General features: G+C 40.2%; 2 protein-coding genes across 6 annotated transcripts in view; one reads left to right on the forward strand and one right to left on the reverse strand.

The window, feature by feature from the left end:
• The window catches only part of LOC118119929 (coiled-coil domain-containing protein 148), a 26,803-nt gene extending 19,913 nt beyond the window's left edge, over nt 1-6,890 (reverse strand). Inside the window, exons 1-5 of the mRNA XM_035174420.2 lie at nt 6,078-6,890; nt 5,508-5,629; nt 3,030-3,133; nt 1,540-1,631; nt 1,283-1,434 (exon numbers count right to left, since the gene is read on the reverse strand). Coding sequence (XP_035030311.2) covers nt 1,283-1,434; nt 1,540-1,631; nt 3,030-3,133; nt 5,508-5,629; nt 6,078-6,132 — 525 coding nt within the window. The 5' untranslated portion in view covers nt 6,133-6,890. The remainder of the gene's footprint in view (nt 1-1,282; nt 1,435-1,539; nt 1,632-3,029; nt 3,134-5,507; nt 5,630-6,077) is intronic.
• Nucleotides 6,891-9,519: 2,629 nt separating this feature from the next.
• Nucleotides 9,520-17,695, forward strand: part of pkp4 (plakophilin 4) — a 76,844-nt gene continuing 68,668 nt past the window's right edge. For all 5 annotated transcript variants that reach the window (XM_035174416.2, XM_035174414.2, XM_035174418.2 and 2 more), the window contains exon 1: nt 9,520-9,739. The gene's annotated coding sequence lies outside the window, so the exon portion shown is untranslated. The remainder of the gene's footprint in view (nt 9,740-17,695) is intronic.

Below are 17,695 nucleotides of genomic sequence, written 5' to 3' on the forward strand. Positions count from 1 at the left end.
TCTGCCTTCATCATTTGTTGGAGTTGATGTCCGGATGTATGCAGAAGATGCAGATTATGTATAAACATACACAAATTGTTGGAAAAATAGATAGTCTATGTAAAGTATGTATTGCATGTTTTAAGTGAGAAGCTACAAGTGTTTTTCAAATACCTTGGTATCACCTCAGATTCAATTATCTGAGGTGATTCTCTTGTTCCAAAAAAACAGCTGGTTGTTGCAAAAACCAAATTCAATTTAGATAAATATAAATAGTTAACACCTAAAGCTGCTGAAATGACCTGAAGCTGCTTATTTCCAAGTGATGTTAAATTTGTTTGTCTTGTTGTCTTGTGTCTCGGTTTATGTCTTATCTTTTAGAGAGAATACATTAATTTCAGTAAACACAGAAAGAAGGCGAAAAAGACAGAGAAAGAGAAGACTCATCTGTTCAGTCTTTTGACTCCTATTTGTAAAGTAGAGTTTAACTTAAAATCAGTCTCCATCAGATTCTTACGTTTTCTTTTATAACATCCAGGGATGAAAGTTTAAGTATGTAGCACCAGGAAAGGGTCCCACGCTGATTTGTTGTCACTCAAAGTGAAGCAAAACGGTGCAATAAGAACAAAAAAAAAGGAAAAAAGAAATGTGTGTGTGTGTGTCTGGGTTTTTACTATTGTGCCAATGCAATCAGTCGGATTGTTGTGGGCCAGCAAAAGCAGAGGGGGTCATGGGAAGAAACAAGCATGAGCGAGCAACAGAGAGGAGACAAAATGGCTGGCAGACGCTTCATTCCCAGTATGGTCAGTCTTTAAAGACCCCTGCTTACTCCCTAATCTCACCATTCATCTCTCAAGCTTGCGAAAAGCTTCTGAGAGTCAGAGGCAGAATTTGTGACTTATCTAACAAACGGGAGATTCACGGACAGTGAATACAACACTGTGTGCAAGCTGTGATTATTGTGCGAACAAGCAGGGGAGTGGTTTCATTGAAATTTCTACTGGATGTGCTGGACAAAATGATTTGGTTTGACACCTGCAGAGCGTGAGCACAGCTAAGGTTCTTTGTCCAAACTTTGTGTGTATGAATACGATAAAAATATCGCCTAATGGTTTGCTAACAAATGAGGTCATGAATTTCTAAATGCATTATAGTATTCTTAAAAGCTAAGATACATTTAAAAATCTGCCATTCTGCTTGCTTTCTACCAACTAAGCTCTGTTAAAGCTTGTCTCTATCAATGTTACTCTGGTTTATAACAGTGGACATTGAATGATGTCTTGATTTCATTTTACACAGATACCTGTTGTATTACTTGTTCCCAGTTTGAAGGCTGGACAGTCAGCTGCTGATGTTGCACTTCATCCAGTCTGAAGAGCAGGTCTTCCCGGAGCTGGTGAACAGGCTCCACTGTGGCTGTCCTGAATGCCTCCCGCTCCCTCTCAAGGAAAAGCTCTTAATCCCCAAAACACACAAGGACGCATATTAGTACAGTACTCATAGACAACAGAGACTGGTGCTGATAAACAGTTACTGTTTGAATACTGTTGATGTTGTCACCATAATCCTTTAGGGAGAAGATGGCAGTGTCTGTTGTACTAGAGGGTCTGATCTGCTCCAGAAAATCATGAAGGTCATTCTCAGCCTTCTCCCTGTTTCATGGGACAAGAGAAAGTCAAGACAAGAGAAAGTCAATACAACCCAAGCTAATAACTCACAATATTAGAGAATACATGAAGACAGCAACATAATAGCACCTGGTCGTCTTGGGAATTGGACACATTTGTGCGTTGTGCTAAGTCGTGTTTCTTTTACCAACTCCTGAAGAAGATATTACTAGATATATCTTTAATATATCTCTTCAGCTGCCAAGTGCTGCAAACACTAGTTGCTGTGTCTATCTGCAACAGTAATATTGTACAGTGGATTTTTGGACATATTTTTGCTTAAGTCGGTTGCCTGACGTGGCCAAACGTCAATCTTTGGTCCCTACCTGATCACCATCAATAATTAAACTAATAATGCAGTGTTAAGTTGACCTAGCATTCTCCTTAATGACGTCAATCAACCAGCGGTGGAAGAAGTACACTACAAGTATGCATTCTAAATTTAAGTACGCAAGTAGTAGCATTGAAATACACTTAAAGAACCAAAAGTAAAAACAAATACTCTTTATGTAGAATGGAACAATTCAATATAATACATTTGACATTGCTGTTATGGTACAAGAATGATACTTAATACCTACAGGTACTGCTAGTAATTGTTTAGCAGGCGTGGAAGTGGCTTGACTATGACGCACACAAAATCTCAGACTGGTTATATTTTCTAAGAAAAACTGTAGATAAATGATGTTACTGTGGGCAACATTGCACTAATAGGCCTATGGAGGGAGCTATAATAATTGCTTACATCTTAATAACCAACATGATTGCGTATAAAGGAATAGTAACCATAGAGATACAGTCGCCTGTTTCCCCATTTTACAAGGTGGCTCTTGAAACCCAAGGTAGTTTAACAAGACGTATGTGTAGAGAACTGAAAGCAGTGGCACATCTTTATGACTGGGCTCATTACTGAGGCTCACACTTGTGTACATCATTAACCTTGGGTGGCTCAGACACAGTCATTACGCAGCCAAACAAGCTGCACCCCAGAGCTAATGCTGCCCTTCTCACTTCACAAGGCATGACACCACTGAGGCCCCAGTCTCACACTTGTGCCTCAGCATGCAGAGGAAGAGTGTTCCTCGGTTCAGTCCAACCCTCTGTCTCCACACAGCTATAACCCCCACTTATCAGTTTCTCTCCCCTAATTCAATGTCATCACTGTAGGAAAAAGGCTTACATGTAAATCTTCCTTCTCTTCATTTTTTCTCAATGACAATTTTTTTCTTCAGGATGACATTTGTCCCCAATTTTTAGACCCTATTTTTCTCAAGGAGGTTTCTGTCTGGGCTCAATGGGGCTTAAATGGAGCGGTTGCAGGCTGTAATAGCAGATTCAGAAAACTGCAGCAGATAATGACAGGGAGTAATAGGGGGGTCTTACTCAGCCTTTTGCAGCCTGGGGCACTCGCTGCTCCACACCTGTCTGTGCTGCCGTAAAATTGAACTCTCCTTGGTTGCCTTGGCTGCACACTGAATTTTCTGGACCTATAAAGACAAGGTTTAATGCACAGCAGGAATAAACAGTTTCCCCGAATTTAAGTAAGCACTGAAAACATACAAACCACTGGGGGGATTTTTCTTTTAAATGCACTTCAGCCATGACATTTATTTTCACCTACAATTAACTTTACCTGAACAAAACCACATCTGAAATGCTTGAGTGCATCAATTATCTGAATCACTTTATAATATTCTTAAAGAATAACAACAATTAAAGTGACTAAATCATAACTTTGCAGAGATGGTAGAACATTATAGTTTTCTTATAGCTGAAATGGTTGTTTCCTCCCTCTTTGCACACTAGGGATACATTACTGGCATGTGCTTCAGTCTTTATTAGCATCATTGTGTCTGTGAGTCAGACAATTCAACTGTAACAGTATTACTGTTATAGCATGAAAGCAAAAATAAACAGCGGCAAATTGAAATAGTCAAGTAGAAACATGCATGACATGTTTCTACATGAAGGGAGGGGGGGGGGCTCTTAGTCTCAATCTATTATCACTGTTTTTCTTTTTCATCATTGAAGAACAAGGCCCTGCTTGCATGCTCATAGTATTCTATCAGTGCTTTTATACACAGGCCGCTGGCTCAGATAATTGCACAAAATAAATTCTCACAAAACTATCACATTGGTACAATCTATTTCCTAGGAGTTAGGATATTGATTTGTGCGATGACTGTCTATGTACATGTCAAGTTGCTGCTGCTGTTCTTGCAAAGAAAGTTGGAATGTATTGTGGTGGACATTTCCCCCGAGGGTGACGTCCATTTTATAGTTATTGGAATCTACCGTACAGTACAGAAAGAAGTGCTGTTCTGAGAGAAATAGGCCAAACTGATGTAATTCCGTGCTTCTTCCAGGCAGAGTAGGGGAATCTTAATTTGCATCGGCTGTGTAATAACTCAGTTCGATAACAAAAACTGTAAACAGGAGGGTCAGAGATGTCAATCAAGCACAGTGTTGACACGCTTGAGAGGCGATCTAATCAGGCAAAAAAAGTGAAAAAAACAGTGTGGGTGGCCTTTAAATATGATGTTACTTACACATGCAATGACAGAAAAACTTTAAATCTCTTGTTCCATTTGAAAATTAGAAAACTTTGCAGCAGTTGTGAAAGATCAATGTGTATGAATTGTTGTTTGTATTTTGCTGTTTTATAAGTCACCTTGTACGCAGAACTTGAAACAGAAATAATCTCTGTGTGTATGTGCATGAAAAAAAAGGGATGAACAAGGTAGCTATTTAATTATACTCTCCTGTGGGATTTTGGTGTTTCAATTACATACTTTCATATTTTCTAATTAGGCCAAGGTGCTTCAGCAAAGATGCAGAAATATTACTGTTGCTATATATGTAGAGTAAATAGAAAACAATGTTGCAATATTGCGCTCATCTATATCTTGTCCTATTTTATATAAAACAATATTATCTATGTTGTATCTCCTTTTCTAATTGTTTAATTTTCATTGCTAAATGATGTTTACTCTAGTGCAATGTAGATACTTATTTCAGTGTAAACATTTAGTGTTTTTTTTTACAATCTTGAACAGTGCTGCTAAGAACATCTTATCAAGAGGTGTTTTTTTAAGGTTTTAGCATCAACTAATGCTGCCAGTCTCTTCCTGGAGAGCAAAAATGATCCCATGCTTCAGGCGACTCACGGTCATTTATTTTCTCTGTATCACATCACCAACGGGAGATGCTCAGAAAGCTTGCCTTTCAGCAGGGTGACTGAATGTAAACAGCCCGTCTTATCTAGGTTATGCAGAGAGCAGGGTTGTAAGGAGCCACAGGCAACATAATGATACTAAAAGGCTTCTGCCACAGTGTACCAATTAAAACACCGCAGGTCGAACAGCCTAATCTCTATTGCCCCTACTATTAACTTTTTGCTCTGCTCGGAGTCAGTTGATGATGAACTTCAAACAGTTTTATACACAACCAAATTAATATTCATGAAACTGATTACGATATTGTGTCTGGCAATAACATTACTGTTTCATGTTGGACTAACTATAAAGGTTATGCAATGCCTGATTTGTATGAAATTAAATCCCTTTACATTGTTTGGTGTGCAGGAAAGAGTAGAGCAAGGTAGACAAATAGAAAGCAGTGCAACTGTTAACAACTACACTCCACTCACATTAAAATCAGGCCTTTGTCAGTTCACGCTATTCTTGTGGTGGGTAATGGGGACTGTTTAACATCTGGAAAATCATTTCTATCATAGTGTTGTTGCATATTCGTCTTTGTTTGCTCCTGAATCGTGTTGGCATCAAATGTAACAGGAATTGATTTTATAATAGGGTTGCCTAGCACAGCACAGACAGGACACTGACAAAGATCAAAATTTACCTTCTGTCCAATTACATCAGACTCCTGGCGTTTGGCATCAACAATAGCTTGCAGTCTTTTATAGTCAGCTGGAATGTACTTTGAGCTGCCAAGACCATTTTTCATCCGCGGTGTCACTTTTTCTGCACGGATGAAAGCAAATGATACGGCTGAATTAGGATCATTGGAATTGCTGAAAGTCTCATCACTTTTGATGTCTGAAGTAAAGTCTTTATGCTGACTTCAGCAAAAAAAAAAAAAAATAGAGGTGAAGGCAGAGGAACAGCATCAGCTGGGTGCTAATGGATTGTATGGGTAATTCAGAAATGACTGCTTAAAGGGTCATTGTAAGGCAAGAGAAGAGGGGTCAGAGCAAACTATCTGTGTCAGGCAGTTTTTTTTTAGTAGTTCAGCTGGGGCTCAAAGAGGCAGGTGAATAAACATGAGCAATGCAGTCTCAGTCTAAAGCATCAAAGACTTGACAGCACCTGGTGAATTTAACACAAGGACTTCGGGTCAAATCTGTTCAACAGATAAGAGGGACACTCTCACAAGTCAGCAATGTTTAGGGCCCATGTCACACTTACTTACCCACATCATCTGCTCTGTAGGTTGAGATGAATTGATGTAGATCCCTTCCACTCATCACAGTAGTGCTCTATTTAGATCCAAACTGCAAACTAAAAAAGGAATCAATGCATGTGAAATATGCAGACGTGCAAAAACTGATTTCACCTCCACAGGTACCTGACTTTAGCAGGGTCATTCAAATGATTAACAGGAGACTATAGGGTCTACAGGAAAAGTAATAAAGCACATCAAAAACCAAACTTTGCCATCAAGGTCTGCATGACATTGCAAGAATATCAATCAACTCTCACAAGTCTTAGGGATTGGGCGGGGGACACATGGTGCACCCAATGTGATCAGATATGCCGCCGGAACGTCTCTATGTCTTTGTTTTGGATTAAGCTTTGAAAAATTCTGGCTATGTGTGACGGGGGTTGATGTGAAGTGTGCAGGAATGGATTTAATCTATGAAAATGAAATGAAAACTGACGCTCTGTTCTGCAGCCACTGAAGATAATTGGTATTTCTCTGCTCGTGTCTTCGGGAGACATTAAGAGTTTTTTTTAATCACGGTGCAAGATTAGTACCAAATGCAAAATATTGCTTGGATTCAGGATATAATAGCAACCTTAACATTGTCTTCTGGTTTTAATACGAAAGAGGCAAATGCACCATCAAACCTGCTGAACCTACTGATCAAAGAATTGCTTACCTGGTCAAATAACAACATTATGCAACAATTTTGATTGTACATTTATAGTTTCAGCCAATGCTAAGTTGAAATAATAATAGTATATATAGTATAATAGTATAGAATACTTGTCATCTGGGATAATAACCTCTTTCCCTTTACTACCATTCAAACCAACTGTAGTGAAAGGTGTTTATCATGTACATATATTCTGTATTTCTTTTTTTTTGTATTATTGCCCTGCTGTTAGAGAAATAATCACATTACCTGACCTGGGATCAATAAATCTTGTCTAATCTTATTTTATCGTATCTATTTTTATCTGATCTCAAGCGTAAGCTTCATGAAATGGTAAAAGCCGTTTTACCCAAAACAATATCAGTTGGTTAATTCATAAAATATCAGCCTGATAATCGAAAAATAATGTTTACAGGCCTAATTTAAGGTAAGTTAGCCATTAACATTGCTGAAATTGTTTTATTATCTTGTCAGTTAGCAAAGCAAAACTAGGGCTGCGAAGCAGCACTGTGCGGGCCCAAGCACTTGCGAACTCTGGACCTGGGGGAGGGTGGTCGGGAACCAGGCAAAATTCTGTGTTTTGTGCCCCGCAGGAAGGATAAACGCGTCACTTCCTGCGTCCCTCACGCGGCACTGGACCACGCCCACTAATCACGCATTACGGTCCACGCCATCAAGTGTCGACCACACGGTGAAAACTTTATGAAAATCGAATTTAAGTTGTAAAACGAGGCTTACCTCCTTTTGGCAGAAGGTGGTGCTATCACTATCACTGCATACAGACTAGTAGATCTGTTCAGGTCAAAAACAATCTTGTTTCTCTTCAGATCGTATAAATCTTTCTCAACAGTCTAAGACATCAAAGGAATATATGACCACTGACACTGACATTAAAGCAAACTGACAACAAAGAATTCTTTGCTTAATGAATCATTTGAAGGTTTATTTCATATAAAGCTTGGGTGGAGTTAAAAAGTAACTCACAAACAAGTGTTATTCCTTCAGCTAAAAGGGATAGTTCACCCAGAAATGAAAAGATTCTCATTATCTACTCACCCCTGTGCTGGATAGAGGGGTGGGTAAAGTGTTTGAGTCCACAAAACACTTTTGGAGTTTCAGGGGTAAACGGTGTAGCAGCCGAATCCAATACTATTGAAGACATTAGTGACCTATCTTCAGACGTAATAAAACAACAGAAAAAACCTAACATGCCTCCATACTGCTCATTTGGTGTCATCAATGTGTACGCAACCCCCCCATTCATATTCGACTTGAAACAAGGTAATTTCCAACGTGTTTTAAACACATTTTTTCCCCCTGTCTCCTAGTTGGGAAAGCTTCAACCTACTTAAAAAACTTGTCTACAATTACTAGCTTCGCAAATTTACCAAATCTATTTCCATATTTATAAAAGGACCAGATTAATGTAACAAATTATCATGTTTCACTGTGCTGTACTTTCTCCTAGTTTGCTGAAAAGTAACGCATCTTTCCATATAAGTGTGTGAAACGTGTGGGATGCCTGGTGCAAACCATTGTGATCTTATTACCTCCTTGATCCCCCACTTTTCCCTCCTGTGATAGGCCGTGCGTGACAGTGGGAAACGGGAACAAAAGGGATCATGGAAGGACTGGACAACCTCTTATCTTTATAATTTACTTAAATCAACACCAAAAGCATATCTAGAATCAGTGTAAATGGTGGCAACTATGTTCTTTGCCAGAATGCAAGTTCTTGTAAGGGCGTGTAATACCACAGTAGTACCAGAAGGTAACGCTCGTGGTTATTTCTTATGGAAGTTTTCTGGAAGCTGGTGAAAAGGAGAACTCAGGCAGTCGCTGATGTCTTATGCGGAAAATTTTAATATACTTGATGCATCAAGAAGACCAGAAGGTGAAACAATATACAAACCATAACAGAGCAACATGAGCAACTGTCATTCCCAAGTCTGAAAATGTCTGCCACAGCATCCCAGTATATCTCCCTCTACTTGCGTCACCCATTCCAACAGCACATACATGAATGGCTAGAATTGGTGTCACTCTCTATGTCACATGAAGGTGTTCGCATCCTATTGGATAGTGACCTCTAAAGTATGCATTCCTAAATCACATTGTGTCCTTACGTCTTGCCACTGGTGAAATACGCAAAATAGTTCAAGTTGGTGAGAGTTGAAGTTGGTGCCTCTCTGTCTGGGCGCATCTGAGTTAGATATGAAAGTCCCTCAACGTAGACACTACAATGTACTGTTGGTTGGCCCTTTATCTATAACCTGACCTTTGGTACTGCTTAAAGAAGGGAGAAGGGATTATCTGTGGAATTAGACAGGCACTATTCTCCTGTACAGATATAGTGTAATATACAATATACATACTATATAGTGGCATATACAGTAATGTAAGAGGATGGTCAATAATTCCTCCACATTCCACACTTTAGAAATCAGACACATGGAAATACAAAAAGCACAGTGAACAGAAACAGATACAGTATGCACAGAGCGAATGTAATATAACCTAAAGTGCCACATGCGACCAGTTTAAAGTATGTTAGCCGAGTTATATTAGCATTTAGCTTTAGAGCCTAGCTTACCTTGTGCTATCCTCTGCACTGTGTTGACCAAATTTGTAACCAAGGAAACTATCTCCTCCTCCCCCATTGGTTGATTCAACAATCCGAACCTCGCCGGGAACGCCCCCGGGCTCCCGTCGCAGCCAATCGGGAGTGTTTCCCCACATTCCCAGTGACGTCATGCACCGCTCGCGCACAGCCTGGCTGGGACCGAGCCGCCGGAGAAGCAGCGGAGGGGTCGCGTTCTTCCTCTTCTTCTCCTTCTCCTCCTCTTCCTCCTCCGCTATGGAGGCGAGTTCCACTCTTCCACATGCATGGGACTAACCAGCGGGACTTTACCGGTGAAGTTACCTGTTCCGATGTTCCCCGCAGCCCGGCCCGCGCTACCACAGCCCTCCTAAGGTATTTAACGTCCTTTTTCTCCTGCTGCTTCACTAACTGCAGAGTAACTGAGGAAGAGGAGGTGGGGGGACGTGAGGGGGGAAATGAACGCAGGACTGTTCCTGGAACTCAGAAACTCTTGGATTCAGGGCGAAAAGAAAGTGGCGGCACCGCGAGCTTCTTCTTTTGGCTTTTCCTTCCCAGCGGGGGGAGAATCTAATGCTCCGCTAATCTCGTTCTTGTGACCGGGTTCCTCGCCGACGACCCACACCTTTCTGAGGGACCTCCGCCGAAAAGCGTCGGGATGAAAACTACGCGTGTTGCGTCCTGAAACTGTTCGCTGCTACAAAAACCACGTAAAACACACAAACTGGCCCCTTTCTCTCTCTCTCTCTCTCTCTCTCTCTCTCTCTCGTGTGGTTCCAAGTTGCGAAGGGGAAAAGCCAGGTGAGCTTTACAGTGCGGGAATCTCTGGAATGCGAGCTCGCCGACATCCAGACACTCCTCGCCCGCAGAGATAAACTTACCTTTACCCTCACGTTTTACTCCGCTCCGCACAAACTACGCCATATTTAATGACCCTATTCTGCATTAGGCGTGTGTTTCTTTTTCCTTTTTAACGTGAACCGTGACTCTCGTTGCTTTGTGTTGTGGAGAAACTACTTACTTCTTTTTATTTTTGAGGACACGGAGGACTCACCTTTTTATTATTGCCCCGCAGGCTGTGAGAGAAATGCTCACATTACCTGAGCTAATGCATTTTAATGCTGCATTCATTAAGTGTGGTTGATTGGGTTGCTGCTCGTCTCAGATGCAAACCCTGTCATTTAGAATTTATAGCATCGGGGAGCACACATGTCCCTCCTCACTCTGGATCGGGAAGTGATTTGAAATGCACAATATATAGTTTCACAACCCAGTGCTTGTCTATTTGAACTGTGACTGAGATGCCATTGCAAGAGGAATATGATGAAGAATAGAGGGGTTTACCAGTTAACTTGCATCCTCCTGTTTGCTGTGTTTTAAGTACACGATTACAACCGAGGCAGGGAAAACCCAGGAGATTGAATAAGCAGCCATTCATTTTGTTGGGATGAATTCTCACCAAAGGTCAAGTCTCATACTTGATGCATGAAAAAAAAGATGCTGTTGCCATGCAGACGTGGAAAGGCTTCCGCCCTCATCACCGATTGTGACCATATTGCAAGATAATTTTGTTTTCAGACAATTAACAGTGGGAGTGCATATGGCAAATGAGATCATACGTGAACTCTTTGTCACACTCACTCAGTCTAACACACACACACACACACACACACACACACCCAAGAGGAATCTCTGGGTAGCTCCCCTCGTGATTCACATTACTGCACTAGATACACACACACACACACAGTGCTGCACAGCTGACAGCCGCTGAGGTTGGTTTGCTGGTGAATTGAAACAACAGCGTGATGTTGGTTTGAAGAGTCAAACTCGCCCTCTTGTTTGTGTGTCTGTGTGTGTGTGTGTGTGTGTTGGCTTCAGTAGTTTATGTCTGCACCTAAAGCAGTGAGGCTGTTGGGCACAAGGCGAGCAGCTTTAGCAGGGACGACATGCAGCCAACCAGTTGTCAGTTTCATTTGTCCTGCTCCTTGGTGTGTGTCACTCCTTCCATACTGGGCAGTGATGCATGTTTGGGAAACTTTCTGTATCGATTATGCAGGTGATGCAGTGGATTAAAAAAGTATTGTTTGCAGGAAGAACAACCTCTCCCACAGAGGGGGGAAAAAACACAGCCACTATTACTAAATACCTTTTGTGTGCTGGTGTCATTGTTCGACCCCGTCTTCACGGTGAGTTCCTTTAATGGGAACTGACAATGGTTGAATAGTTTAGCGCCCTTTGGCGGGCCTTTCTTCTCCGTATTATTTTCACTCCCTAATTCTGGCCTAACATCAAGGCTTAAGCCCTCAGCCTTATGTTGCATGTCAGATTTACTTTTTTCTGCTACGATCAAGAAGTATCAACCCCCCTCCTCCAAAAGGGAAAGAATTTCCAGTCTCTGCCTCGCAGCCTGCATGTTTGGATATTTTCCTTGTGTCTGTGCATATGTTTGTAAGTGAAGTGCTGAGGTATCAGCCTCTTCATTCAGCCAATCAAGAGAAGACCAGCATCCCTTGTGTACACTTCAGTCAGTCAGGTGCTCTTAATAGTCAAGCTTTTACAGAATGGCCGTCAGCCTTATGTGTTTAATTTACCAGCCCTTGAGTCTGTCTTTTATGATGTTGCTGTTTTCCTAACGTACATAGATACAGAGCCATCAACTGTTCATACATACAAGGACATGACCTTGTAATACACATACTTTGCATTACACACAATGATGAAGATTTGTTTTAAAATGGTAGGTATTCAAAAGATATCGTGGTTTTTTTTTTCTTTCTTGGAAGTCCCCTCAACTGTGTCTCCAATGTGGGCTGGTAATAATAGTTTGCAGTTGAAAATCAACCAAAAGAAAAGGTTATATTTATCCTTTGGAGAGGAATTTTTTTTCCCATCACATTGCTTTTTTTCCATCGTACATTTGCATGGTGTGGTCTGAAGAGAGCTGATCTTACTCTGCTGCCTCCCCTTGACAACAAACCACACATAATAGGGCAGAGATTTTCCATTATGAACTTTATATCTGTCTAGTCATATCTCTCCAGAGATTTTCAAAAAGAAGCAACAAGCACTGCAATTATTCGAAAAGTTTCAAGTTATAATTGCCCAGAAGATTCCTATATTAGATGTGCTATCTATCATATAAAAAAATCGAAGAACCACATGTCACAAATACAGTGCATTCAGTCTTGTGGTGGCATGTGTGAATAAGCCTTGACATGTGCGGCTGCTGGCGGGTTGTTGATCTAACTGGATATATAGATAGATTCCTGAAAGAGCCCCAGATTTCATGCTTTGGCTGGATCCTGGACAGCTAAAGATAATACAGAACACAAAGCATGTCAGCGCTTTCAGAGATTAGGCGCACAATAGATTTTTGTCCAGTAAAATAGCCCTCCACGGACCAGATATGCTGAGTCAGAGAGACTGCCCCTCGTCAGTGTCTGCTCTGTGGACAGCAGCAGCAGTGTGGGGCAGAACTTTTCCACTGTCCTTTTGATTCACACTACTTTGCCTTACTACTGAAGTCTTCCTGCAAGTTAAATCCTAAAACCTTTACATCAATTTAGCCATACTTGGCTGCAGATTTTTCTCAACAGGGCACATAATACCTGGTTGAATATTTGAAAGTACTCACATTATCACCCCAGGCAAAATCTCTCTCTCTCTGCTGATGGTTAAAGAGTGCTACAGGAGTTCATCCCAGGGGAGTACATTACAAAAATAATTAAACAATACTAAAGTCTCTACAGTCATATAAATATGTAATATTCTCAACTAGTCAAAAAAAAACACTAACACCCACTAACATCTGGCTTTTGTCTGCAACTGAAAAAGAAACAATCGACATTCAGTCAAATGACTCGGTAGAAGACAACGGTTTTTATCGGTTCAGATCGGCTGTGATGGAAACATGACACAGAGATGAATGCACTAATTTCTTCTTCATCTTGGCCGTCTAGATGTTGATGCTGCACCTTTTCTGGCGCGACGCACATTGATCATCGACATGTAAATAGCCATGAACGTTTGTGCACAATGTGCAACAGTTATTTTTTCTTCGTTATGCAAGATGCATGCCACTTTTTGCGTCGAACATGACTCACGGGCGGGGGCGTTTAAAAATATATCCTGCATATACTAGCTAATTTTGGTCTGAAAGAGGACAATCTTTATATGTGTTTGGTTTTGGATGAGTGCAGCAAAATACAAAGGACCAAAACAAACCCTCCTGGTAGACATTGTGGAACTACTAATTGTTTTCAGCTTTTTTAATGATTCAATTAGTTCTTTCTCTGAGTGATTTAGTTTTCAGTCAATTGACAGATTTCTTAATTGACTTACCATTTCAGCACACACCACTCTAAACATAAACTTAGGTTGTGTGCTTCTTAGTTTAGACTTTTTAAAAGCTCAAACTGCTTGTTTGTGGGATCAGGTGTCATCCCCAGCATGGTATGCGAGTGCACTTGGTGGCTGTATTTAGTCAGAAGGTGAAGGGATCTCCCCCAATGTTGGGTTACATTCTATTGAGAACGAGTGCTGCTGCTGCTACGCCTGTTCCCACACGAGGAAACTGAAACTGTGGGCTTTGTCTGCCTCACCCATTTCATGCAGCACTTGAAATGGCATTTTATAGATCCTAAGCTTTTGTTTGTGGAGTTGTGAGGCATATGCAGATTGTGGTGTCAGACCTTATACTGTCTCTTCTTTCTTTGTCAGAGTAACTTAATATAGTGGTAACATCAAATCTGACAAACCTGTGGCTTTAAGGCAATGGTGTACAGGTTGATAGAACTCAAACCAATAAGATACAACTCGAAGTATAAGTTTTCTTCTTTCTGCTCTTTTTGTTACAAGCTTTACTCAAAGAAGAAAAAATATCCCCAAATTGCCATTGCCAACATTTTTTCTGTAAGGTTCATAGTGTTTTTGGCTGAAGTGTGACCTTGGCTGTTTTGTGTGACCTTGGCTGTTTTGCGTCCAGCTCACAAACCCATCCAGCCTGTTAAAGAGATTGTTTCAGAGCAACAGTGTTTTTCTGGCTCCTGAAGTGCTCTCTCTCCCCTGCATGCATCAGTAATCCTGAACGATGTCATCCCTCTTATTTTTGGGTGGATGTTCATTCCCAGGTGTGCACACATCATTTGAGGTTTCCTGTTGTAGCTAAATTAAATCCAGAAATGCTAAAAAAAACATGACTTACACACAGTTTGGTGGTTACCGGGATGAGAAATTGTGTTTTGATATGTCATACATAAAAAAAATTGCCGAAGTAACTCTGGATATGATGAACACGATGGCCCTTGTAGCACCTTACGGATATAAATTCTATAAAATGCCTCAAATAAAACTATATGTACCTCTGCAGAGCTGCAAAGTCAGACAACTCCTCCATTAATCATTACAGGGTACAACTAAGGGGAATTTATTTTACTAACTTGTGGGTTATGATTTATTTTTTTCAATTAAATCTCCCTATGATTGATAATCCATATGGTGCCATCTCAGAAAACCTGCATTTCCCTCAGTATGCAGTGACTTTGCAGTCAGAGATATTCGAGTAAGCCCCAGGAATTTCTGATGAACTGCGCCAACGCATTAAAAAAGCTTGGATATCACATATATCCAGCTGAACAAAAATCATTGTTCCAAAAGGCCAGCTGGGGATGGTTGGCTGACCTGACATTTACTTTAAGTACTTCTAACTTTAAGTAACAAAATCCCTGTGTCTCTCCGCATGTTTCAGTGCATTGTGTCCTGGTTCTAAAGGCAAAGGAACTGATTTTACATATTCCAGTATAACTTTCCATGGTTTACACTGACTTGTCATGCATGTTATTGTACTTGATATTGAAGATTAATTATTTTTCTTTCATCACAATTTTAGGGCAAAACTATTTAAAAGTCACTTTATAATTGAAATCTTATGGTTGATTTCTTTAATGCAAAGTAACAGTCCTTGGCTGTAAACTTCAACGCCTTACTTAATTCAAGTGTTTTGTTAAATGGAGTAGTCACTGAAAGATTTATTTTATTTCTTTATTCAGATGAACATTTTAACATCTTTAATAACAGGGACATCAGTTTTAGATTTAATTCAAGCATAGATGTATTAAGTAGAGCTGGATGTTTATGGTGCCCCATTTATTCCTATGAACATTTCTCATTGGATACATGCACCTAAAAGAAACCAGACTTCCTTGTGCTTGACCGTGTTTTTGGGTTCATATTGTTTGCACACTAGAGTCCTTCTCTGTCCAAGCTGCTGAGATCATGTGTCCGAGTCTTGTGCTGGCTGACCTGACTGAATCTCTGAATCGCTCCCTGCACTCGTGAATTGGAAAAAAATACTCTTCCAAACTTTCAAAATGTTTTAGGACCAAACTAATTAGAAAAATGTATCCACCCTTTCATCTTTTCCACTGATTGTTTTGGGTCAATCTGCGTCACACGATGAACCTGAAAATTGCAATGCCCCCCATGCAGCCTATATATCAAAATTGCTTCGGAGTCCGGCTCTGTGCCTGGAGGCTTGAGTTCAATAGTTATGTGATATCATTGAATGCTGCGCTGTAAAAAATGGTTCACGACAGCAATAAAAGCTCTTCGGTGTATTTGTTATCCTGTATGAAACATCTGATGTCACATTTTTACTACCCATCGCATTGATATTGCAATACAATGAATATCCAAAACAAATCGGTTCATCCTTTATTTATGTACATTTTAATTTTATTCTTCATTCTTCATTTCCAGGAGAAGACAATTTTTATGTAAAATTGTAAATAACAGACTTGTCCAGTCTGAGGTGTACAAATGTATAGATCATGTTTTTTTCTTAGGACTTTCAAGGATCACTTTCCAACCTGCTAGCCAGAGCTAGAGGTGGCCTAAAGAAGTGTTATTTCAGTGAGCTGAGCTGTTCGATGTATTTAATTAAGATCGGGCATTTCAATTGTGATCTATTAGATTAGCTAAATTAGCACTCTTGTCAACATAAAGACACAAATGGCATCAGGTAATGAGGTGTCCTCAGATGAACTGACATCAGATGTATGTCAGGCATTGTAGGCATATAACTTGAAGGATATTTTAAGGATTTGCTTGCTATAAAGACATTTCTCACCGAAAGCAAAGAATATTTACATAAAAATTCATTGCTGCATATTTTCTCATTTTGAGGAAAGTTATTGAGTAATTACATACACCCTTATCATTGCAATACATCAACGTCAATCCCAATGCTTCTGTCTAAATCTTTTTTGGTGCAGTTATCAGTGGAAGTACTTACATTGTTTGACATTTTTCTATGCCCCCTGTCTGCCCCCTCTGAGAACTAAGTCGGATGTCCAGATGCAAATCACCATCAGGAATTACACGACCAGGCCTCTGCACATCCATCTTAGTATTTAAGCTGGTGTCATAAGACTTCAGAGTTTTGTTTCGTGTGTTTGGTTTTACTTCACCAAAGTTGAGAAGCCAGTGTTACAGCACAGAGGAATTCAATCTTTAAATTTTAGTATTTTATTCTTGTTTTTCTTCTATCAATTTGTTCAATACCCTGAAGAACTATTGAAGCAAAGCTTGAGAAGACCAAAGCATACAGCTGCATAGCAGGAATCTTGTTAATCATTATGAAAAGAAAAGACGCTTTGTGTCAGTATAAACTGATTATGTTTACATCCTGAGGCAGAAAAGCCATTATGATTTCCTGAAAACGGCACTCGTCACTGTCAAAGATTAATTTTCCACCCCCTTCAAATTATTCTTAATTGAAGTGAACATATAAACCTAGGGGGATTAAAAACTCAAGATTTTCTCTATTGTTGTGTTTGGTACCTAGAATTAATCTCAGTTCACCATCAACCGTGAACTGAAGTGGATATAAGCGTCCCTTTTTTTACACGGTTGCCAGCTTGCAAACACAACACATTGTTTCCCCAACCATTGCCTCAGGCCAAACAAAATATTCCATTCATTTTATTTATGTAGTTTATGTACACATGTTTGAGTTCATCTCAGTGTGCGAGTCTCTGCAGTGTTACACTGTCATTTACGGTTTCATTTCTCTCCTCTGCTTTCTTTTTCACCCTGTATGTGTCTCAGCACCTCTGCAGTTACACTATGCAGAGCACAGGACAGACAGGACAGACAAGTTCATTAAATCAACAACTTTTATAAAGCCTTCTAAAACCAAAGTCAGACCAAAGTCAAGTATCCAAATACCAAACTGGACATATTGGTGTGGATGCTAGCACACCTTGCTTCTAATGCCCCCTCTGACATTCATCGAAGGACAAGCTGTGACCCATCATGGCTGTTACAGGG

The sequence above is a fragment of the Hippoglossus stenolepis genome, chromosome 13 (genome assembly GCF_022539355.2).
Source record: "Hippoglossus stenolepis isolate QCI-W04-F060 chromosome 13, HSTE1.2, whole genome shotgun sequence".
NCBI lineage: Eukaryota > Metazoa > Chordata > Actinopteri > Pleuronectiformes > Pleuronectidae > Hippoglossus > Hippoglossus stenolepis.